This window comes from Gymnodraco acuticeps, unplaced genomic scaffold (genome assembly GCF_902827175.1).
Source record: "Gymnodraco acuticeps unplaced genomic scaffold, fGymAcu1.1, whole genome shotgun sequence".
NCBI lineage: Eukaryota > Metazoa > Chordata > Actinopteri > Perciformes > Bathydraconidae > Gymnodraco > Gymnodraco acuticeps.
The window spans coordinates 2,000,442-2,026,872 of record NW_022989894.1 but is presented as its reverse complement, the minus strand read 5'-3'; the positions used below and the strand labels follow the sequence as shown (position 1 = coordinate 2,026,872).

Below are 26,431 nucleotides of genomic sequence, written 5' to 3'. Positions count from 1 at the left end.
ACAATAATAAGCCCTGCAGACACATTTTACAACCTACATTTATGAGTTGCAACCTGTTATGCTGAAGAGAAAGGACTTGAGAAGGTGGGAGACTTAACAATGCACCACTTGGCTCTTGTACTCAAGTGGACTCAGTGTTTACACACTCACCTCTATATTATTTTATTGGTACTCTCCTAGCATCGAGTGTAAGCCTGCCAATTTGGAGCCAATAAGAAAATGGTACATCTCAGGAATTTTAGATTTGCCTTTTCTGAAAAGTTGTGACATGCTTTTAACGGTAATTTCAGAAGCAGTGGCCAATGGACCCCCACTGTATGTTGTTTCCTCACCTGTTATCTAACAGATTGTGCAGTGGTAACACCACATAGGGATGGCAGCTGTCACCCACAAAGGTGTTGCCAAAATAGAGTATGAAAAACAATGGCCTCCCTTATTTTTGTCTTTTTATTTATTTGTGACATTTGCATGTTTTTCTTTTACAAGTTGACATTGATGAGATAAACTGTCTCTTCATTTTTTTTTTTTTAAACAGTTTGTCAGTCAGTGTGGAGGCATATGCAGTGATGAAAACTCACGCTCAATGTGTGGCGCTCTCAGCAGGTAAGCTGACTGCAGCACAACAATGTTGAAGCAGAGGAAACTGGAAGGTCATACTTATAACTCTTTGAGGTGAGGCTTGATTTTGCAGTTCGTCAGTATATGCATCACAGTTCCACAGTTACTTTGCGCCTTATTTTCGATCGGGGAAAAGATAGTGGATCTCGCTTTAAGACAGTCTGTTACTGTCTGCCTCACAGGGACTTAAAAGGTCAGGGTCTCTCCAGAAACGGATGACTCATGCTGTGTCCTGATAAAATAAAATCTTAAAAGTAATCCTAAAATGAAAAGGCAAACACAGCAGGAAGACTGAAATAAGGGTTTGTATTGTCAATATATCTGGAAGAAGAAATAACCCCTTTGATAAATGATGAATGCATTGAGTGATTCACAAATGAAGGTAGTTTTGAACACAATGCTGAATCCTAAAATCCCAAAAAGAAGAAAAAGTGTGTTATTGTTTGTGAGTCTAATATGCAAAACACATCAAACAATGATTTTAGCGTGATCAAGTTAACAAAAAGGTACATACTATTTTTCTCTATTGTGTCCACATTTAAAACACTTATTGTGTTGCAGCACTTCCCATCCCAATTAAAAAGGAGCTTGTCAAAAAGCCTGAGCCACAAGTAAATAAACACTCAATTTAAATTGTGTGTCTCAAATAAAAGCAGCATTATCAAGCCGCTCACAACATTTGTAAATTGAAACAAACAACTTGCACACAACTTAGACATAGCTATCAGTCAACATAGCATTATTGTGATAGAAGGTAGGGTTATGTGTGTTCCTCCTTCTTACGTGTTTGAATTGTCATTTATTTTCTGGTTGAGCCCCTAAATCATACAGAAACTTTATTTTACTATATCACTTATAACAATGGGTGTCACTTCCCTTTATGGGTCTCAACAATACAATTCCAAAACATATAATAAAGAAGACGCTCACACACGCAATTAACCAACCTCCTTAATATGTATGCTTCTGCTGCAGGAAACATGAAAACATGTCCCCAGACTCTTTGAATCAAAGCTTTAAAGAGTGTGGTTAAGACTAATAGTATCAACAGATTATACTCGAAGGAAGGCTGCAGAGAACCATTCGGAATTTACTACCGGCAAATGTAACTGCTAGAACCTAAGCTGTTTTTGCTTGGTTTTAAGAAAGGACTTGAACGTGACCTGAATCTGAAATAATGAATTATATTAAAAAAAAGGTTGGGATCACTGTGGGTGTGTTGCCAGTAATTAAATGATGTATGTTTGCGCAGTAAGCAACACTGTTACCCAATTACGTTGTGCTGACAGAGGTAATAGCTGTATAATTTATGTTCAAAGGAAACACTTTTTTGAATGCAAACAGCAATTTGAATACCACACCCCAAAGCCACATTATGTTTGTCAATGAGGATGGTGGGCATAGAGTCTAGGCTGGCATTCACATGTATCTGTGGTTAACTTTAAGCAACCAAAGCTTTAGGGAAATAACGTGTGTTTAACCAAGACCATTATCTCTAGTTGCTTTAATGGTCTGTGAAGCTGACCGTTGAGCGGCCCGACCAAGAAAGGAGGCAGAGGTAGAACGTCAAAAATACAACCCGGTGTGGGCATTTATTACTCACGGGCACATGACACAGCCTCAATCTGGCTGTTCACGTGAGCACAGTCACCAGCCACAAGGATCTCACACACACTACCAGCCAACACAGACAGGGAGGGGGGGAGACAACACAGGGCACCAGGTGAACATAATCAGAAGTAACAGACATGGGGAAAGGGAAACACTTTTCAAAATAAAACCACATGTGCAATAGTACAAGGCCCGAAGCCGCCAGTCCACAGTGACAAAGTAATCTTCGTCACAAGGTCTCCTATTATGATATTTTTAGGCATACTTATGGGTCTCAGATATATAAGTATATATAAAAAAACATGTCTATAATGTGTTTTGCTCAAAATACCAAACAGATCATGCATTTTAGACATCCCTCATATCCCTCTATATAAGCCCTATTAGAAAATTGCTGATCTGGGTCCTTAGCTTGAAAAAAAAAAAAAAAGAGGAGGGGGAGCTTGTGCCTGCTCATAATTCTACCGGAAGATACAGCTAAATGCTGCGGTGATGAAACTCCATCATGTTCCAAACCACATCAAAAATTATTTCGCTTTTTCTCTTGTGGGTTTACCACAAGGTGAGTTATTTTTTTTTCACATGCTCTCTCCAGTACAGGTTAGCTCTGAGTGTTAGCAATGCTTGCTAATGTAAACAAAGACCATATTATGTCAGAAACAGTCGTGCATTGTTTCTGATAGCAAAGTTTCTGATAGTGCCGTGGGTACACATGTCCGATATGACGTCATATCGTACGCAAATCTGGATCAGCTCCGTTGTTCCCCTGTTTTGAGACATTTGGGTTTGAGGAAAAGGGGTTTTGTTTTCTGACACATGTTTTGAGTTTCCTGACACACCGGGGACACATATTTATGTATAAAAGACATCTAAAAGTGTGTGCAGTGACAAACAGTTGTATAAACAAAAATAATTTCTGGGATTGAGGGTGGTTAGAAAGTTACATCACAACCAAAATAGAGTAGCTTGTGTGTAGAGGGGAACATAAATTGAAGCAGAGCACCAGCTGCTGCTGGAGCTCTCAGTCAGACAGGAGAGGCATGGCTGGATGTGGCTGGGATAACCCCCCCCCATCGCATTGATGTTTGCTCGGCTTTGCCTCAATGTGTCAACACTGGCAGCATTCTCAACCTCTGCCATACTTCTCTGAATAAACTAATAAATATTGTTCCTCATCATTAACTGAGGAGAATGACTGCACTCTCCACTGGACTTTGACCGTGTTCACTAAGAAGACTGCTTGAGTAAAAAAAACAGCCTCTTCAAGCAGGCATCAAGCCCCTCTTCTTCTGAAACGGGGGCATGCTCACATACAAGTGCTTGGCTTAGTCCAAATTGAGTGTGTACACCCCACTAAGCAGCTACTCATCTTCCTCAGTGCCCATGGTTAAAAACATCTTGTGAAAAATTCATGGCATAGTTTTGTACCAAGGATTCACTGTCTTCTGTAATGAGAAAACTCAGGCAAGCATCATAACTTTTTTTAAGAGGAGAGAGGGTTTACAGAGCAGGGACAATGTGTGGGATTAGAAATCAAATAAACCCGGGGATATTGATTTGTAATGAACAAAATGCAGCTTGTGACACATTATTGCTAGCCTCAGAGCTAATGTATGACTAGGTGAATACTTTAACTTTATTTTGTTTAAACTGTTTTGTGGTTTAAAGTAGCCCTTCACCTATTTGGTTTAAAAAAAACAAACAGGTGAGGATCAGTTGTTTTTAAATTAAAGTTATGGTAGCACGGGAGGTCAAAATGATGTTACAGTAGGATAAATGTAATTATGGTTTTGCGTAATGCAATATTTTTGTATTAAATGTTTCGCAATTGATAATAATGAACAATTATTATTATTGACAAAGATGATTAATTAGATAACATATGTTTAGTCTGATGGATCAATAGACATATGTGTGACATTGTTGTATTTCGTCTCTGTAAATCTTTCACCCAGCATTAAAAAATATTGTCACACACTGTTTTCTGACTTGGCAGTAGATCAGCTATGGCCTGTTGTAGAGAAGCCTCTGGGCTGCAGACCCACAGCTGTAATCACTGTGTTTTGTCTGCAGGGAAGATTGAGGACTTCTGAAAGTGGAGCTGAGCAGAGAAAAAAATGCAGGCACTATGGAACACACAGGCAATATTTTGCGCACACACACACACAAAATGAAGCTTGTGACACACACACACACACAAAACGACTTTCATGTGCTACTTCAAAGCATCAATTAAAGGAGAAAGGCTAGATACTAACCATAAGGTTATCCTCACTGTAATGAACCACAGTATTAGTTGTGACACATCAAAACACTTCCACAGCTTCCAGCCAGCACATTAAAATACAGCAACACTCTAGCAGGGGACGGCATGCACAGAGGCGCATGAAAATAATGTGGAAGGTTGTTTAAGTGTATCATTTTGACAAAACCAGGAACTGTTAAATTTTCTTTTTTTTAAGAGTTGGATACACTTGAACATTGACATGTACATTATGCAAACATAGCTTTTCAAACACAATCATATTATAAAATGCATCTATGTTTAAGGGCACTACAGTTTTTATGCCAACAATGGTTTCTGAGTGTACATAATTCAACATACAAAACAAATACTTAAGTGTCTTTATATGAAGCACATCATGGCATATTAAGGTTAATTAATTGTCTTTCCAGAACACAGGTTTGCACAACAAGTGGTAATCCCTTTATGTGTCTTCTCGCAATTATCACTGGCCCTGTGTATCTCCTAATCCAGGGGGTTTCAATGTGTGGGAAGGTGAGCCTCCCCTCAGAGAACATAAGAACAGCCGCGCCCCCCCTCCCAATTATTATTGCTATTATTATTATTATTATTAATATTATTATTATTGTTGTTGTAGCTATAATGCAGGGGTATTAAATTGCATTTCAAAGAGGTCCAGTAAAAGAACATGCCATTAAATGCTCTGTTTCCGCTGTCTACCTTTCTCTTTTTTGAGCACGCCATTTGAAATGACTCAGACTGTTTCTCTCTTCTTGTCTCGTGTCCGTGTGTGTTTGAATCTATCGTGCTGACTCACTGACTGCACCAATTTGATTGGCTGAGTAGTGTCACCTCCTTAAAACATTAAATAATAACTTTTTTAAAACCTTTTTATCTTTATGGGCTGGACTGGGACTAAAAATCAGCCCTGGAGTCTCACCCAGCCCAGCCCACACACATTGGTAGAGCACGCTAGTGAACTGTCAACGGGTGTGGGGGGGGTGCTCGTGAACTGTCAACGGGGGGGGGGGGGAAGCCTTGCTGCGTGGAAACGGACCTCAGCGCAGACGACAGAAAAAAAATAAACATAAAAAATCAAAGGCCGGTGCCGGCCGTCCGCTGACGACTGGCCGTTCTGTGATTCTCCAGAACACACAGATGGCCAGTCTGCCCCTGGGTGGAGGTGAAGGGAATGAGCACTTTTACAGCCTTTTTGGCGAGGTGGGGGAACTCGGTCTCCACAGACAGCCAAAAGTGTGCAAGTGACACTTTACTCGTCTTTTTCTCGTTTTCTCACGCTGCGCCTCCCCTGAAGCTCTCTGGCACCCCCCCAAGGAGGCGCGCCTCACACTTTGAAAACCGCTGTCCTAATCGATATAACCGGCCTGCTCTCGTCTATCACACATGCTCCACTGTGATCCAACATCTAGTTACAGGTGGCCTGTGGAACTGCCAGTCAGCTGTTCCTAAGGCTGACTTCATCTTGGGCTATGCATTCCTGCAGTCTCTGGATTTCCTTGCTCTCACTGAGACCTGGATTACTCCATCCAACACATCCACCCCAGCAGCTCTCTCCACAGCATATTCCTTCACCCATACACCCAGACCCACTGGCAGAGGACATGGCACTGGTCTCCTGCTCTCTCCCAAATGGAGCTTTTCCCTCTTCAAGCTACCTAACTTCACTCCTTCCACCTTTGAATTCCATGCCGTCACAGTAACCCATCCTATACAATTAACCATTGTTGTTCTCTACCGTCCACCAGGCGCCTTGGGGGACTTCTTGGAGGAATTAGATAATCTCCTCTCACACATCCCTGAAACTGGCCCTCCCGCTGTACTTCTCGGAGACTTCAACCTCCAGACAGGGAAGATATCTGAACTAAGATGACTTTTAACCGGCTTTGCTTTCTCACTGTCTCCATGCCCACCAACTCATAAAACTGTCAATGTCCTTGATTTTATATTCTCAAGGAACTGCTCTACTTCTAACCTCTCTGTAAACCCACTTCACACATCCGATCACTTTTTCATTTAATTCGCTCTACCCCTTTCCAAACATAACAAACTAATCTCTTATAATTCTGCACCTGTCCGCCGTAACCGTGCTCTCAGCCCTCCCTTCGTCTGACTCGTTCCAACTCCTGCCTCCAAACTCTGCTGCAGAAACTCTCCTCTCTACTCTTTCATCCTCTCTGGACTCTCTCTGTCCTCTCACATCTCGGCAGGCTCGTCTGTCCCCTCCTGCTCCCTGGCTAAATGATGCACTGCGTGCTAATAGAACCGTCCTTCGGGCAGCTGAGCGGAAATGGTGGAAATACCAAACACCATGACGACCTCCTAACCTACCAGGCTCTCCTCTCCTCTTTCTCTGCTTCGATCTCTCAGGCAAAAAGCACTTTCTTTCAAGATAAGATCCAATCTTCCTATTCCAATCCCAAAAAACTATTTTCGATCTTCTCCTCCCTCCTGGACCCCCCCAAAGCCCCTTCCCCCTCCTCCCTTCTGTCAAGCGACTTTGTTAACTACTTTGAAAAAAAGGTTGATGACATTCATTCTTCTTTTTCTGACTCACCTTTACTCACCGCTGGGTCACCAGACCCTCCTTTCACCCACACACTAACCTCCTTCTCCCCTCTCTCTCCAAGTGAGGTTCTTACCCTCATTACCTCTGCCCGTCCTACCACCTGTCCTCTGGAGCCTATCCCCTCAAACCTCCTTCAGACTATCGCTCCTGATATTCTACTGTTTCTCACCCATTTCATCAACACTTCTGGTCACTTTCCAAACAGTCTCAAGGAGGCAAGAGTAAACCCTCTCCTAAAGAAACTCACACTCAACCCGTCTGATGTTATAAACTGCAGGCCTGTGTCTCTCCTCCCGTTCCTGTCTAAAACACTTGAACATGCTGTCTTTAAACAACTCTCCTGTTATCTCCATCAGAACAACCTTCTGGATCCGCACCAGTCTGGTTTCAAGGCAGGTCACTCAACAGAAACTGCCCTCCACGCTGTCTCTGAGGAACTGCACACGGCTAAAGCAGCCTCCCTCTCCTATGTCATCATCCTTTTCGACCTGTCTGCTGCATTTGACACGGTGAACCATCAGATCCTCCTTCACACTCTCCAAGGCTCTGCACTTTCCCTCCTCACCTCATACCTCAAAGACCGCACCTACAGGGTAACTTGGAGAGGGTCAGAGTCTGACCCTTGTCAATTAACTACAGGGGTCCCTCAGGGCACTGTTCTTGGTCCCCTCCTCTTCTCTTTGTACACAAACTCGCTCGGATCTGTCATTAGCCCGCATGGTTTTTCATACTACTGCTACGCTGACGACACCCAATTAATTCTGTCCTTTACCCGCTCAGAGACCCAGGTCGTCGCACGCATTTCTGCTTGTCTAGCTGACATCTCTCAGTGGATGTCTGCTCACCACCTCAAGCTCAACCTTGACAAGACTGAACTATTGACCTAACAATCAACATCGGCACCTCTGTTTTTTTCCCGACTCAGACTGCAAGGAATATGGGTGTGACCCTAGATAACAACCTGTCCTTCACTGCAAACATCGCTGCTACAACCCGCTGCTGCAGATACATGCTTTACAACATCAGGAGGATACGTCCCCTCCTGACCCAGAAAGCGACACAACTTCTGGTCCAGGCTCTCGTCATCTCACGCCTAGACTACTACAACTCCCTCCTGGCTGGTCTACCTGCATGTGCCATCAGACCTCTGCAGCTCATCCAGGATGCAGCGGCTCGTCTGGTCTTCATCAACCTTCCAAAATGTTCTCACACCCCAGTAACTGCTAGAATCCACTTCAAGACAATGGTACTTGCGTACCATGCTGCAAATGGATCTGGCCCTTCCTACATCCAGGACATGGTTAAACTTTACCCCCCAGCACGTGCACTCCGCTCTGCATCAGCCAAACGGCTCGCTGCACCCGCATTGTGAGGGGGACCCAAGTTCCCATCAGCTAAAACACGTCGTTGGTTTACTATCCTGGCTCCAAAATGGTGGAATGAACTTCCCATTGAAATCAGGACAGCAGAAAACCTGTTTTCTTCAAGTTTGTATCTTCTTGGTCGAATGCACTTATTGTAAGTCACTTTGGATAAAAGCGTCAGCTAAATGCAATGTAATGTAATGTAATGCTTCACATGAGAAAACTAACTATTTTGGTAAAACTGGACATTTTACACAAATATTATATTTCACATTTCCTGCAAACTATAGGCTCAACTGTGCCTTCACAGGATGACATGACCAAATGGCACCTTAACACCCATAACACTCTACTCTACAGTACATTGAGTGGGAATAACGCTGTCTACTTAAAGAGCCTGTGACAGCATCCCAACAACTGTTGTGCAATGAAATATTGGGCTACTAGTAATCTCGAACCGTCAGTTTAAAAAAGAAAAAGCGATACTGTTCCGTTAAATATCAATAATTTCGAACATCACGGGGAAATTCCTTCGACTCATTTTGAAGTTTTGGGGGAAGCCGGAAGTGACGTCAATGCGGGAACGCTTCACTGTGCGGCGAGAGAGCCAAACACGGACAAAGTGTGTTGTCATGCGTAGAAATGGTGAATTACTGAGTTTAGGCACGTTAATAACGTTTTAATGAAGTTGACTACAGTATATTCATATTTGTCAGTGCTTTCATGTCAATTCGGCGAACATAAACATAAATGATCGTGGTGAAGATGATGATTACATTAGGACAGGCATCCTCAAAGTCCGGACTCAGGTCCGGATCCGGACCGAACCACAACTGTCTCTGGACTCTGAGCAAATTATACTTTTCATATGTATTATCTGTGTTATCTGCGAGATATCGCCACAACGCAAAGAGTCAAAATGATCCGCTATGTCCATAGACTGCAAACAGCGCTTTGCATGTCCGACTGTTCCACTGTCTGTGTGTGTCTGTCAACGCATTGGTCCAATCACATTCAGCATCCCGTCAGCGTTTCCCCCCCCCAAACAATCTGCGAATCAGAGGCACAGTAGGGCGGGTCTTCGCGGAATGAGGGAGGGAAAAATGTGTGTCTCGTCTCTTTCAACCTGTCTGAGTCAGAGCGAGAGTTTAAAAAAAAAAAAATTCACAGCGAGAGTTAACAGCTCATCTAGTTCCATCTGTACTGTAGCTAGTAGCCTAGTTTCACCTACCGGGGTGGCAACTGACACCCTAAAAATAGGCCTTGCCACCCCAGCTGCCACCCCAGTTGGCAGCTTTGTTTTGAAAGAAAAGTTGTGGCTCATCGGACATTTATGAGAGAAAGTCTCTGATGTCCGAGTGCAAGTGAATGCAGCACAAGATGCACGTCATGTAACCCCTCCCCCGGTCCTGGCTCGAGCGTGGACATATGATTGGCGGCGATTTCATTTGAACTGGACGGTGCAAAACGAGAAGCATTTCGGACCCAAGCACTGAAGGAATGAGGTATTTGCGGTCTACAGTGACAGAGAAGAGACTGTCAGTTTGGCTGTACTCAGCATTGCATCAAAACGCACTAAAGCTGTTGATCTTAATACGTTTGTGAGGCGTTTTGCTGAACAAAATGGTAATCGCCGCATTCAGCTGTAATAGACATGTCAACTTGATGCTCTGCTCACGGATGAGCATACACAACTGTTAAGATGATGACCTTACGTTTGTAAATATATTTTTTTCTTTGAGGGGGTCTGCCCCCAAAAAACAGTTTTAAGTCCTGAGAAAGTCAAATAAGACGGTGTGTAAAACTACACTGCCCAGCCAAAATAAAGTAACCACTTTGATTGAACTAGGCCAGTAGGTAAGGACTTTCCACTGGATCATAACTGAAGTATAAAATAATGCATGACTGAAGTGATGGAGACCATGTTGAAGGCAAACAAAAAGAGGAAATAACAGGTAAAATCAAGCAAATCCCCCTCTCAGATTCCACAGCAACCAGAAGAACATAAATACTGGCTGGTGATTTGATTAATCAGCTTTGTGATGGCATAGAAAATGCACAGTGCATTTCCTTAGCTGTGGGTGAGTCCACTGACACCGCTGACAATGCTCAGTTGCTGGTGTTTGTGAGTTTGTATGATGAGGCAAAGGGGGAGTTTGTTGAAGATGTGTTGGGCCTGACGAACCTCAGTGGACACACAAGGGGGCAAGACATTTATAAAGCAATAATGGGAATGCTGAATGAAAGAGGGTGCAGCTACCTTTATTCATAACTGTGCAGCTCTTACACTGCGACTCTGAGGGGTCAAGCACAGACACAATAACAATGAAAACTGCTGCATACAGATTATTTTAGTTTTTGCAACCTCGTGTTAAGAATCTTGTTGCAATTGTTTAAAAGTTTAAATGACCGTAATAAACGGACCTTTGTCTTATTGAAACATTTATTTTGGACCTTTAAGATTTGTATTTGAGTACCCCTGCATTAGGATTACAAATCGGTAGTGAGAGCTGCTGAATTTCCTCCCGTAGGATGTGATATAAAAACAAATCGATTATTTTTGTAGTTGTAAACTCAAGTGGATGAAACTACATTTATTAGTGCTTTCATGTCAATTCGGCGAACATATGATACATTAAATGATCGTGAGAATGATGATTAAAAATCGTTTGTTTGTGCCGGTCTGCATTTCCTGATGAGAAAACCACCCGATGCTTTTTGTAGTTGTAGTACACCAACATGGATTAAACGTGTGGTTTTTTCACCACAATGTTGGGGAAATTAATGGATAAAATGCACGGATTATTATTATTATTATTCCCACTCCGATCGGGACACCAGGTCCACCGTTTCCCCGCAGCGAGGCTCCCCCCGTTGACAGTTTACCTGGGCTGGGTGCAGTGGCGGACTGGCCATCGGGACGAATCCCGATGGGCCGGTACCGAAGTGGGCCGGTCGGATAAGTCACTAGCACATCCCCCATAGGCGGCGCGTGAGGTTCAGGTTTGGGAAGGCTAAATAACTTTTTTTACCTGACGCTGCCCGCCTCCGGCGTCTATAGAAAAGAGATCAACTCAGTGTGCGGAGTTTAAATCTCTCAAGTCATATTACAGGATAAAGGAAATACAGTTTAAACTGCTGTATGCAGAGAAGACGCCGACGTGTCGCACTTATCATTCATATCACATCATCAATCAGATAATCGATCATATAATGTATCATATATTTCCTTATCTGAGTCAGCTTCTCCAGCCGTATCTGGGCGTGCAACATTTACAGTGTCACATACTGTATGCAGAAGAGAATTATTATTTTAAGCAACACATTATGTTGACGAAACACTCGAGTCAAATGTAATTAAAGTCAGATCCACTCGTGTCTTAGACGTGAACGCGCTCTCAGCTGGAGAGAGAAACCCTGGCTTGATTTACCGAGTTGATAACCAGCGTCGTAGGACCGCTTAGCGAGATCTCGTTTGTTAGTTTGTTGTTGTTAGTTTGTTTGTTACTCAAACATATCCAGGGTCTGTTGAACTGGCTTCGTAGTACAGAGCACAGGTGGCTAGCAGCGCTAATGTCAAAGACACAGACATTGCATTATATTTGTATTTTACCAGGATGCAGTGACACAAATATTTACATATTTACATTTACTATCTACAGCACCCGCCGCCCCTGACATCCCCCACTCCCCCTGTTGACAATTTACTAGCGGTACCGAAGTGGGCCGGTCGAGAGTCCCGGTGTTGCAGTATAACGTGAGTCATGACAACTGGCGACATTCTATTATTTTCGTCATAGGAATCGGGGGCGTGTACATTGAGGACCCATTGTTGACTTACCATGTCGATCGCCTCGTTTGTCGTTTACGTTCATCTTTTGCTATATCTACCTTCCTAGGATCACTTTGATGCACATTCAGTACTCGTATGTGAGGTTGTGGGTGAGAGGTGGATATCGTGACACTTACAGGGAGGTATCGAACATTACAAAGTAGGTGACTGTGTGGATGCCTGTTCAAAATATTGCAAACTTGAATAAATCATTTAAATTATATATTTGTGTCCGACTTTCATTTGTACATCGTTATTAATGTGATCTATAGTAGCTTTGATAGCTGTCCATACCTTCAGACAGCCTAAAAGTAAAACACAAGTCGTTTATTCACAGCCCGAACGCTCATCGACATGACTGGATCACTCATGACAGGTTGTGATCAGCTCCGAATAAATTGTGATATAGATGCTGTAGCTATTCTCCAGGGAGCACGTTTTTTTAATGAAATACCTGTATCCCTCTCATCACAACAAGACTCTATACTGTGCAGGAAAAACAATTACATACATGAAAATAACCTTGATGCATGGGAATGAAACACACAAACTATCTTCCGTGGCTATACTGATATGTCACAGAACGGTAAACTACAGAAAAGTAAGTCCAGCGGGGCACACGTTGAATACATATAATACAGTAGTTATATTATGCCTTTAAGCCTATACGTTTAACCCATAAAAACCCGGACCCATTTCTACTTTTGGGGAAATTAAGGGGAACGTCATTTAGACTAAATAGACCTAAATAGACCTAGAACACATTTCTGACAAGTAACCCCCCCTAGTGTCAAATATCTGAAATGTGACATATGTGTCACATTGGGCTTTAATGGTAAAGTAACTCTTATTTATAACTTCATGAATGAGGATGATTTTTTGGTTTCCATTTGTTTGAACATACTTTAAATTGAATAATAAAGAATATGTTAACTAAATATAATTGAATCAACTAAATTAACTGAGCAGATCATAATCATATTTGTAATTGTGCATATATGTCACTCCGGGTTTACTGTGAATGTTTAGGGTTAATGTCCCGATGTGACATCAGTGTCACAGCAATATTTATGGCATTTGTTTCATATCAATTTCATCAATAAATGTTTCTACAACAGGTTATATGTAATCAGAATCAGAAAAGAGCCGAAGACAGCTTAATGTTTAACAAATGACATGTCATGTAAGCATTTTTATTCTTAAATGGCTTGAATGTTAACTTTAGCAACAAAAAACCTTTCCAAATGTAGCTAGTTCTGTCACATGTGTTAGCCTGGCACATGGACATCTTGGACATGTTGTTATGGGAACACAAAAGCAAATGACAAGGACCATAACCCACCAGACTGTTCAGTGTGTGTCACTGAGGGACTTCATGAGATAAAAAAGGCTAAAGCTGTATAAGGAACTTTCCAGAACATTTAAAGTTCATGTGACACCTGTGTCTAAGCAATTCGGTCTGCCTTCCGTGTTGCACCATGAGGACCCACTGATATAAAAATGTTTAACTGTCTAAGTTGCAACCATGCACTTTTTGGAGGGCTAAGCGCCAGCTTGACATATTTTTCGCTTCATTTATAGAAGGAAAGACAACAGTGATAGTTATGTTTCAGAATAACATTTATTGGAAATTGTTAGAACAATCTCACTGGTCACCGGCTTGAGCTTCAATCTCAGGATCCATGTATTTGTGATCAAAAGTAGGCTAATATAAAAGTAATGTAGATCTTTACATTTCAGAGACAGTAATATTGTAATGTAACGTAGCCTATTACTTAAAAAAGACAGTAATAAGTAATGTACTGTATTACATTTTGGAAGTAATTTGCCCAACACTGCAGATGATCCAGTCATCTCGATGCTGCTTTCGGGCTGTGAATAAACAACTTGTGTTTTACTTTTAGGCTGTCTGAAGGTATGGACGGCTATCAAAGCTACTATACATCACATTAAGAACGATGTACAAATGTTTTATATGTATTCAACTTGTGCCCCGCTGGACTTACGTTTCTGTGGTTGACCGTTACTGTCACATCAGTATAGCCACGGAAGATAGTTTGTGTGATTCATTCCCATGCATCAAGGTTATTTTCATGTATGTAATTGTTTTTCCTGCACAGTGTAGAGTCTTGTTGTGATGAGAGGGATACAGGTATTTCATTAAAAAAACAGGCTCCCTGGAGAATAGCTACAGCATTTATATCACAATTTAATCGGAGCTGATCACAACTGGTCATGAGTGATCCAGTCATGTCGATGAGCGTTCGGGCTGTGAATAAACGACTTGTGTTTTACTTTTAGGCTGTCTGAAGGTATGGGCAGCTATCAAAGCTACTATAGATCACATTAATAACGATGTACAAATGAAAGTCGGACACAAATATATAATTTAAATGATTTATTCAAGTTTGCAATATTTTGAACAGGCATCCACACAGTCACCTACTTTGTAATGTTCGATACCTCCCTGTAAGCGTCACGATATCCACCTCTCACCCACAACCTCACATACGAGTACTGAATGTGCATCAAAGTGATCTTAGGAAGGCAGATATAGCAAAAGATGAACGTAAACGACAAACGAGGCGATCGACATGGTAAGTCAACAATGGGTCCTCAATGTACACGCCCCGGATTCCTATGACGAAAATAATAGAATGTCGCCAGTTGTCATGACTCACGTTATACTGCAACACCGGGATGATTTTTAGTCCCACTGGCTACATGACCGTATGATTGCCCATATTGACGCACCTAATTCCTAAACTTCTAACAGATACAACATAAACCGATCCTTCAGCCTCATATGAGCTCTCAGACACGTTCAAAATTAAACTGTCATCGCTGTCTGAGCTTGCTGCTGTGTGCGCCATCGTGCGTTTACATGCAGCTGCTGGGATCCTGAACGGTGCAGCTGGAGCGCTGTGCCCGCAATGACGTCACACATAATTTGGCGGGACTTGAAGAATCCCCGAGAAGATCCAGAAAATGGTCAACATTGAAGGGCAGATTAATGGTTATCAAAGTACAAATATCCAAAATCAGTTCAGTAACGGTTTTCAAGGGGACAATATTTACTCAAATTGATGGGTTTGGATGATGGGGGAAACTCGTGTCACAGGCTCTTTAAGGCCACACATAGTTGACACTCTGCACCAGGCATGATGTGCGGGGGAGATCAACACATCAGCAAAGTCTCCCCACTCACTATTCTTAATGCTAACTATAGGTCTGGAGAGACAGGGACTTCCATCTCCTGACAACCAACATTAACTGCCATTCCTAGCAACTATAATGCCATGCAGAAGTCAATGGGGGCAATAAGGCTAAAGTCACGGGTCAAATCAAAGCACTGAACAGGAAACCATACATGACATATTTTTACCAAACTTCAGGAGGCATTTCAGAAGCAAGCAACAACAGCTCACATGTCAATCCCAGATCATTAGGAAGTAGTCAAAGACCAAGAACAATTATGTATACAGGGGGTTGTTGCATATAAAAGCAAAGCCTTTGTGCGCATCCCACTGAATGGGAACACTCCAAATAGAACAAAAGATGAAAGCAAACCTCTCTAAAAACATATCAAGTTGTTAACTCATGTACAGGATGCAGGATCAAGGGATCATTGATACAGGGAAAATAAAGTGGTTCCACAAATCATTTCATTTTCAATATATCCACACACAATTGAGATTGTATATATTAAATGTTATTGAGCCACAAGTATGCATCTTCAAAATGCATTAAATAGACTTTTGTGAATTTCCCAAGCTGAAAAGTAAATATCAAGAAGATGGCAAAAATGAACCTAAAAGCAATTGCAAGGACAAGAAGTAGAAGACAACACTGCAGTGCAGTAATAACAGTAGCCTGTTATTAAACACATTTTAACTAGCTTTGTAAAAACACAAACATCTAAAAGATTTGCATGGATGAAGGAAAGCTGAATGGAAAAATAAAAATGCAATTTGTTCCTCATCCTTCTTAGCTTGGCCTTGGCTTTTTTGATTAACATGTAGCTATCCTATCCATCTTAGACGTGAATAGAGGCTAACTACAAGTTTGTCAGGTGTCATGGTATGAAATATGTGATTGAAGGTTCACCCTCAGGTCAACACTGCTTGCTAAGTCAGCAGTATTTCTGTTGTTTGCACCATCCCTGCTGTCTGAACTGTTAGATCAGGGGTGTCCAAATTACGGCCCGTGGGCCAAATGTGGCCTGCGGCCCATTTTGAAACGGCCCTCAGCTAATTAAAAAAGTATAATGAAATATGGACCACAAATAAAACTTGTGCTCGTCTTATATTTTACTTCTGAAATATATATGTGAAGAAAAAGCCCAATAACTTAATTAGATAACAATCTTGAAATAGACCCTTCATATTTCCCCTTTTTATAAGCAATCTGAGGCTTTTGTTTGAAGGAATGAGCTGCCAACATAATACATGAAACCCTATGGTGAGCTGTACGCTGTTGGGTTTCTTAAAGTATTTTCAAGTATCAAGAATAATTGACCGACATTTGATTGATTTTGCCAACTTATAACTCGTTTTATGAGGCAATTTACCTCTAGTGAGTGGCCCAGCCCTTTGTATGTTTTTCTGTATGTAGACCACCCTGCGTTAGACGCTAGCCGCTGGCTCTGCGTCGCCATGTTCAGAGCCGTTTGGAGGCATCTCTCAATCATCATTATCTGAACAACTTAATAAGGCTTTCAATGTACAAAATGCTGTAGTATCTAATCAAATGTTCATCGTTCTCAACCTGCTTTATGAAAAATCCTCCAACGACCTGATAAGGCTATCAAGATGGGGATATTTGACGATAGGGACTGAAACTAGATAATAATGTGCATGAGTAAACATTTTCTGAGAGACCAGGTATAATATGTACAGTAGCTTACAATAAACTAGGGCAATGCTGACAGGGAAGTATGGAATGTCACCACAAAGCACAATTTCAATATGCAGGCTAGTGGATACCAGGAGAAGAAATTAACAGCTGCAGGGCTCAGCTGAGCAGACACAAAAGCTACTGTAGTTTTCCAGCTGAAAAGATATTCAGGCGTGTTTGCTTTAATGTAAAAATGAATGAAATTAACTATGGTTATTTGGTTAGCAATTTGACTTGACAACCAGACAATAGTGTGATGCGTTTATCTTATTTGCTCTCGTTCCCACTCCCACACAAATTTGGGGTAAATCTCTAACCTAGACAACCCTCAAGCCCAATAATTGGCCATTAGGGGCCTCCTTTCTTCCCCATCTCTCATGCCTGAAGCGAAAATCTGTTAATAATGGCATTTTCTAAAAAAAAAATACTATGTGTTGCTCAATTTAGGCAACCCACACATATATCCTACAGAGCCTTCTGCTATTCCTCCCAGCCAGATGTCCTGGACAACAGCTTTCCGTGTGTACAGACTAGCAGTGTTCCAAATAGTGAATTTCTTGGACACAAAAGTCCTCTCTTTCATCATAGGGCCCTCTGTCCATTCCCCAAAGGTATGATCAAGCATCAACCATTATCCTAGCTAGCCTATAGATTTAAAATAGGACCTCCGAGTGTCAGGCAAGAGATCCCTTTCAAATGTTTAAAGTATGTATTTTTGATTTATGCATTTTGAAAATGGATGAGACCTTCATGTCTTCATAGTGACCTCCTGTGTTTCATGTCATGTCTGACACTAATTCCAGTAGCTCGGCCTAAGGACCTCCTGTCACTTCTCATAAACCAAACAGTCTTGTCTACCTCTCTACCTGCCTGTGTCGATCTCTGTGATCTGCATGGCATGGATAACTATAATATCAAATGTTGTTGTGTCATAGCTATAATAAGGCCGTTTAGCTCATATACCCAAAGCTCTGCACACGGGGGCTAAGAGGATATGTGAGAGGAACAGCTATTGTACAGGAAAAAGGTTGACCAAGTTGAAGAAATGCATCAACCCATCAACAGTCCACTCTTGGACATTGCCTAGGGGCTTTCAATGTTCATTTCATTTATCAAAAACGAACCTTCTGGAGCTGACCATGTGAAATTCCCCTTTAACCTTCCTTTACTTAATAGAGTTTTCTTCTCAGTTTCTCCCATTATCATGTTGTGGCCTATCCTTTTGCACGCATATTCAACCCTGACTATAGACCTACAAAGAAAAATATTTTTCTTTTGACCTCAGAGAGGAAATGTATCAGCAGTGTCCTTCTCAGAGTATCGACAATGCACATTTTTCATTTCATGAGCATCATCTGTTAAGAAGGTCGATCCAAGATAAATTAAATAGAGAAAAATACAAATGTATACAGCAAATAAGACAAATACAAACTAAACTGAAGTGTTTTGGATAACCAAGAACATAAACTATATATAATGAAAGATTCATATTCCCCACATAGGCGAGCATGCATAGTGTGCAAAGTTACTCAGTGTTGTATGTTGCATCTACTGTAGATGACAGTGATCAAGAGGGTATGTTATACTGGCAAGCGTAGGCTCACTCATAATGGTTTATCTCTCATTTTCAGTGTTAATGTCTCACTGGTCATAATGACTTGACCAATGATAGAGTGATTGTGCGATTCACATTATTAGTCGTTGCTGGTAATTAGCTGGATTTATTGCTCTGGCAGAGGCTGGTGTTGCCCATGGCACATCTTAAAAATGGCATGCAATTTATAAACTGTGCTCCCAAAGAATCTTTAATGAAACAGAAATCCAACAGAGTAAGCTGAAGTAAACTGTAAGAACAAATGTAAAAACATGGGCAAACGTGTAAAAAAGGGACATACCAAATCTAAATATGTTCTTGAATATATTTTATATGTGGGTGAGGCATAACATGTCTTTATTGAACTAAATAAATCCAAAACTTTACAGACCGTAAGTTCACTCACAATTTATGAATGTGACTATTATTCTTATTTCACTTTTTACTGTTTTTTCCTCATGCCATACCCTTATCTGGTGTCTAAATCAGTTTCTTCATGTCAGTGAATAAAAGAAAAACTACAAATTAATATATTTCACAGATATGAAATTGTAAACAAAATATTGATTCACACTTAATTGTGAAATTAACTGTGACATAATTTACATTAATTTCCCCCTCATTAGAAAAATACAGGTTAAGCAAACATCTAAAATGCCTAAATATGTGTATCATCTGTCCTACTGAAATTAATACATTAAAATATACGTCGAGGCAATTGCCACCTTGACAGTTTAATTAACATTCTACCACAATATTATTTGGATTTTTTTATTTGGCAGGTGTGAACAAAATATGTCATTTGATATTTTTACATAAATCAACTCACAAAATGATTCTGTAGTCGACAAGCAGTGACAGCCTAATAGGCTGCAAAATACACATAATGGTTTAGGACTGCTACTATGTTGGACAGTGGGTGGCAAGAAAATGTATTTTGCATAAGGCAGGGAGAAAAAAGTTCAAACATCATATGCCCAAAACCATAAAACGAGTAACACAGAGGCAGCAGTAGTAAGCAAACATTGTCCAGTTTGCATAGTAAAATTGAGGGGAATGTGGAAATGTTCTAAATACATTTGTTTATAAGGTCTGTAATATTCTGAGAACAAAACGTTTTGTCCTACCTCTGGTGTGGCTGGGGACCCTCCGGCGGCCCGTTGACGAGCTGTGCATGACGTGCTGGTAGTGAGACATGTCCGTTGCAGTGTTTGGAACACGGAAACTGTCCTGGAACCTCTGCATCAAATCCTCTACTGACTCTGTGTTTGGGTCAATGGCTACGGAAGAAAAAAATCAAAAGTGAAAATGGCAGGCATGTCATGAGGCTTTAAAGTGAAAGTCATTTTCTATAGTGACAGATGCACAAAGATAAAGAACTAAACACTTTTTCCTTTTTAGAACATAAGAGATTATAGTATTGCATCATGTGTTTTTTCTTTTATTCCATTTGTTTTCCCTGGCCTTTAATTGATTTCCTCAATTCAATATTGTCTCGTCTCTACAGGGATCCTACCAATGCTTCCTGTGATGTCCCAGTATTATTATTGAATTACTTTAAAACAAGTGGAAATGGGGAAAAAGTCGTTTTCCTACAATAGAACATTAAAAAAAGGAAGGCACACCAAATTCCTATGACCTTTCTGTATATATTCTGAATAATCATTTGTGGCAAAACTAATGAGTAGAAATTGTTCAACATACAAAAACATGTACATATTTAAAAGTGACCATGATATTAAATTACAGTAAGTATATAAGGACTGTTTTCATAGAAACAGCCCTGTCTTATATGGCTTGTTCAATTCAAGTTTGATATTTAGTCAAATAAATGTGAAGAAAACTGTTTGCTTATACTGTATGTTGGCTATAATGCATGCTAACAACATGCAATGCAAGTTTAGGGTTATACAACTGTGGCCGAAAACAAACACCCCTGAAACTGTGAAAGCAGCTCTGTCCCCAAACTTAGTATAGCCATCTCCAAGAGATGGGGCCATTTATCACCCCGACCACCGCTATCCCCGCCTATCATCAACATCTTTTGATCTGTCAGTCTGGCTCTGAGGTGTACTCCCTCATGAATAATGGTGATGTGTTGCTCCCAGAGGACGCTCAGTGTGCATGCCAATGAGCGTGCAAGAGCAGAAGAGTGAGATGAGGAGGACAAGAGTGAAAGTGAAGATGCAGGAGTATTTAGATGGTATGAAAAATAAGAAATAAGAAAGCTAACATCAAGAACAAAACTATAGACATTACAGTGTGCTTCAGAACAATTCCTTGAAATAATTCTTATTGCCTCAGATACTTTTGGGTTAAGCTCAATCGGCAAAAGAAAAAGTGTCTTTGATCAGGGGATTGCTGTAGGCAGGTCTACGAAAATAGGCCCCAGTGACCAGGTGCAAGAGATGATGCAAAGTGACCTCATTTGAGGGACAGATGTTGGTTTATTCCCTCCAGTCAAAGATATGTTTGCATATGAAACATTACAAAGTCAACACAATACCTTAAAGTTGTTACTCCTACACAAGGACAATTCCTATTGTCGATATTATTTTAAGCCTCATATTCCCAGTTTGAGATACAGTATGTGACCTGAAAATAAAACGTACTGGCTCCAACCACGTGCTTTCTTCACATGAAAATGAATTTGTTAATTATTTTATATAGTTTCAGATTTAAAAAAAATTACTTTTGTAAATTGGTTGCTCACTGCCAGATATGATTTATTTAAAAATAGTTTCACACAAGATTGCAAAAGGAGTTTGTAGGTCGAGCAATGTTTGATTTTCTTTTTAAGGCATTCAATAGTTAATGGATTTATATAGCACTTTTTGAGTCTTTGCAAACCCTCAAAGCCCTTTTACTCATACACATAAGCATTCGCCCACTCTCACACATTCATACATAGGCAGAGGCGGCCAAACAAGGCTACATTCACACGCATACACAAACCATTTATAAACAGTGCCCATGACACTTCAACACGTTGACGGCAGGGGCTGGGGATTGAACCACCCACCTGGGGATGGACCAACACTTTACCTCTCGACCATGGGCTTATCAAGTGCCACTTGGCTGGATATGCACTATCTGGAAAGAGTTCCGCTATAACATTTTGAATCACTGTTATTGCTATGGAAATTGATCCAAGATTAATTGGAGGCAGCCTCATGGCTAAAGGGGAGTCAAGCACAGTCAAGCAGTTCAACCAATGCCGTATTGACAAAGCGAGCATCGACTCTTTGGAAAGTGCAATGTTTAATCTATACCATTCATTTTTTGACCTTACTGATAAAACAATTCATCCCTACTCGGGAGAAAGACTGCTTTGAACTGAAAGCCAGTTGCATTTCCCAATAACAGACATTTTTTGACTAAAAAAATAAATTCAGGTTGCATACAGACTTTGATGCTGAAGCAGCCACTGCAGCTGATGTTGTTGCAATCTGAAGTGTGTGTACACCTTGTGCCGAAGTATTGCTTGTGAACATGTGATACAGAGATTAAAAACAGAGAGTTCCCTACACTTTCTGGCACAAACTTGCAAAGGAGTTCCCCTCTTCACCACTTTCTCCAAACCAAGGATTAGTTTGAAGAACTAACTTATATTAGAGTATCTCCTAGCAAATAAAGCACATTTTGTGAAATGTGAAAACAGATTAGTTCCCAGGTGCACTGGAACATAATCCAGAGTATGATTAGATGACAGAAAAGATCCTACATATTTTGACAATTATAATATTGTTTTGATCAATTGAGTGTATACTGGGGCCTATTTTCGTAGGTTTGCGTCATCTTTATGGTATACAGGGATTTTACAGGGGTCAGGTAACCTTTCTAATATATATTGTGGCATGTATTTAACAAATAAAGAATCTTCTCATCTGTACAGTATGTGCATCAAAACAGTTGTTAGATAAATACATCACATTTCAAGGCTATACTGTATAGAGGATAACCTTTCTCTGTTAGGCACAGCACATTGTGACTTTAACAGTGAATGAGGGTATAAGCCAGGGGTGGGGAACCTCCGGCCTCCGAGGTAATTTATAAATACACGCAAAAAAGAAAGAAATTAAAGAAATCTAGACCACAAAATAATTAAACAAGCGAGTGCCTGTTTTTCCTTGCTAAAATCAGGGTCATTGAACACAACACGAGCCTAACGTGTCATCACGTGGGCCGCTCCGGCACTTCAACCGTACACATGCCGCAGTTTTTGCGTGGCTGTGTCTTTAGTTGAAAGCCCAGTGGCGATCTGTTCATCTGTCATACAGCCAATAACTTTGTTGTTATTAGCATCTGGTTAGCTAGCTATGCTAACGAATATAATAAGCTTTTTCTCCAACCAGTGAGGTAAAGGCACATCTTTATATGATCATTATAGTTATAAAAAAAGAAGAGAATAAAGTAAACGGGTATAAAATACTATATAACAGTAACAAAAAGTTGTTATCAATAAACAAGAATACAGTTTGAAAGGGGAGTGATTTGTAAAATATCCATGAAGAAAAATAAAATATGCTTCCAGTTCTGTTTCATATGGATGTTGAGAGATGGATCCATAGATCTCTTCATGTTGCTCTCAAAGTGCACCAGATTGATGCTTTTAACTTCAACATTTAAAAAATATATATTCCTGGGGAGCATGCCCACGGACCCCCCTAGAGGAGGTTAGGTCCCCCCCCCCTTAAATCATGTTCACATGGTTAGGACACTAAATACATTACATTACATTACATGTAATTTGTTTGACGCTTTTATCCAAAGCGACTTGCATACATTCAGTACTGTGGACAATACCCACAGGAGCAATTTGGGGTGAAGTGTCTTGCCCAGGGACACAACGAGATGCTGACTGCAGTGGGACTCAAACTTACCCTGATTCGAAGTCCTTTGCATTGAATTTGCACACATATTGTGTCCATATCTTTCTGTTTTGGTGGTCATGCCACAACCGTGCACGTGCATGCGTGAGTCATGGTAAGATATCTGGATTAAAAGGTTGCTTTTTCTTTGCACAGCATGAAAGAAAGGCCAAATGAATGGGCTGTGATTTTAGTTTTTTTAAGCAGAGGTCAATCATTTGTACGGCCCTCGGAGGATGTTGAAAATATTTCAATGGCCCTTGAGAGGAAAAAGGTTCCCCACCCCTGGTATAAGCCTATACACACTCAGCCTGTAAAGCTGACCAATTTCTCTTGAGTTTTTTAAAAACGACGTTCCATCACTTGAGCTGCAGTGTCTTGCAGGGCTACAATCTTTAAAGTGAATAGACAACTTAGGTTCTCATAAACGGTTGAAGAAGCTCCACTCCCTGTGGGCTTTATGGTAGTGCTAGGCTAATACAGGTACTCGGGGTTAGCAAACAAACAAGAGTGCCGGAGTGGGTTGCACTTAAGCTTTGACCGGCCATGACTGAGGAGAGTGTGTGACAAAATGTCTGAGGTTAAATGCTTGCATACATATTTCATGGCCTTCTGGAGCTCTCTTTATCTCTCTGTCTTTGTTCCTTTTCGAGGAAAGGAGAGATGCTAAGTCAAACAGAGGTGCCTTGTGCCACAGTCTCTCTGAGACAAATTTTAATAATATGTTTCTAATGGCTGTCATGACCCTTTGTTGGTGAAATGTATCCTTCTTTTTCCTCAAACACATACAAATTGAAACCTAAAACAATGGGGAAAATGCTCCATAAAGTGCACAAACTCCCCCCCCCCCACACCTTTTTTTGGCAAAACGTTAACTAAAATAATTCTATTTAATTTCCAACAATATGGCTCTCGTCAAGAGCACATATTGCAAGATGTGCATGCCTCCCTTAACCATCAACACATGTTCATTTTATGCAGTATTATTTTTGTTTTTGTTTGCTGTATTCCTAATGTCTTACATATGTTAGAAGCAGCTACCCAGATATTTGTTTTTTTCCAGACCCCAAGTCAAAACTGGCTTCTTATTTTGAGTTCAATGTCAGCTAAAGCTCTGGTGCCTTTATTTCTCCTTTTCATCTCCCTTATCTGCAGTTACACCCTTATCATGTTTTAACAGTGTCTCATAAGCAGTAGATGTAAACAGGAAGCCGTCTCAGTCAACTTATTCCTGGTGGTTTCACGGTGCCCAGTACATTTTATTTGTGTTGTTGGACTGCAAACTTGTTCTTGTTCTTGTTTATGCAGGCTTTTGTGACAGTGTGTATGTTTATGCATGTGTTTGTTGTTGTGTCTGTAAATGTTTACACATTTCTTAACTCTAGTCCAGCTTTTATTTCCTAATTCCTGTCTATAGAGTGCATTGCTTTCACAGCAGTGTGTAAAGCACTGCAGTTTGGAATCCAATCCCCATTTTGTTCTATTTAATGACAATACCCAAGTATTAAAATGCCTGTTGAACCGAATGAACATAACAGACAGAACAAAAACTAGTAGCTTGACAATATAAACAGGAAAATAATCACATCCAATTTAAAGATAGATTCTAATGGACATATAACATCTTACAAAAGGCAGGATGTTGTTCTACTGTCCACTCCAAACATAATCAAACACATCTGCTTTCTGTCGTGCTTTTTACAGTACCACGGCTTCCACAGATGACATTTTTTTATGGATTTGTTGTCAAAGCACTAAAGATATTCATTGCTATTGGGATGTCAAGAGCATTCCATGGCATATAACAACAAGTGTATCTCAAGCCGGTTTCTCAAACTTACCTACCCCACCTTTAACAAACCTGTTACAAATGTGTTGTTCAACACATTTGAGCCTTTGCCACATTTATTTGATCACCATGGACACCTTTGATCTCTGGACACATTGTTAGCTCAAATATAAACACCTGTGTCATGGAACACGATGATGTCATAACTCCAACTGACATGCTCAGAGCAGCAGACTTCATATAATGGTTAATGGTCCTGTCCACAACAGCTCTACGTCAATTATGGGGTGTCATCATATGCCGTTTCCATGGAAATGCATCCCTCGCCATAAAACACAATGTCACTATAGCTCCAATGGACACGGTCCGGTCGTCCCACAATCTTCACCTGTATATCACCTCTCCATGCCTCAACAGCTCTATGTCAAATCTGACATCTCACCATATGCCGTTTCCATGGAACACGACAACATCGTGTTTTATGTCGAGGGAAGCGTATCCCTCGACATAAAACACGATGTTGTCGTAACTCCTATGAAAATGTTCAAAAAGTGCTCAAACTTCACATGTGTGCTTCACAGCCGTGAAGACATCTACGGAACAGTTTTGAGATTTCTTCAAATGCCGTTGCCATGGCAACACAATGCTCGCCATGAAACACGGTTTTCTCATAACTTCAGTGAAAATGCTCCAAATGGCCCAAAACTTCACAGGTTTGGTAACGATGCAGCCATCAATGCATCTAAGCGTATGATGGGATGTCATCAAATGCTGTTGGCATGGCGACCGATCATTCACCATCAAGTTAGTTCAAAAGTTTGCAGTTCAAATATTCTGCTGCTTTTCCAAGCCTTTTTACTTTCTTTTCTTCTCTCATCACACATTCAAGCCCCCAGTGTTCATGTATCATTTCAATCTAAATTATTCACTTTCTTCTTACACATTACATTTCAGCATCGCAGTTTAGCGTCAGCTTTTCAGCATAAAGCATTCCCACTATGCAATTTCTTCAGGAATTGCATTC

The 26,431-nt window shown here is 40.8% G+C and overlaps 1 protein-coding gene across 1 annotated transcript in view; it reads right to left on the bottom strand.

The window, feature by feature from the left end:
- LOC117538710 (astrotactin-2-like) overlaps positions 1-26,431 on the bottom strand; it is a 347,089-nt gene that overhangs the window by 207,619 nt on the left and 113,039 nt on the right. The window contains exon 4 of the mRNA XM_034204612.1: positions 19,875-20,027. Coding sequence (XP_034060503.1) covers positions 19,875-20,027 — 153 coding nt within the window. The remainder of the gene's footprint in view (positions 1-19,874; positions 20,028-26,431) is intronic.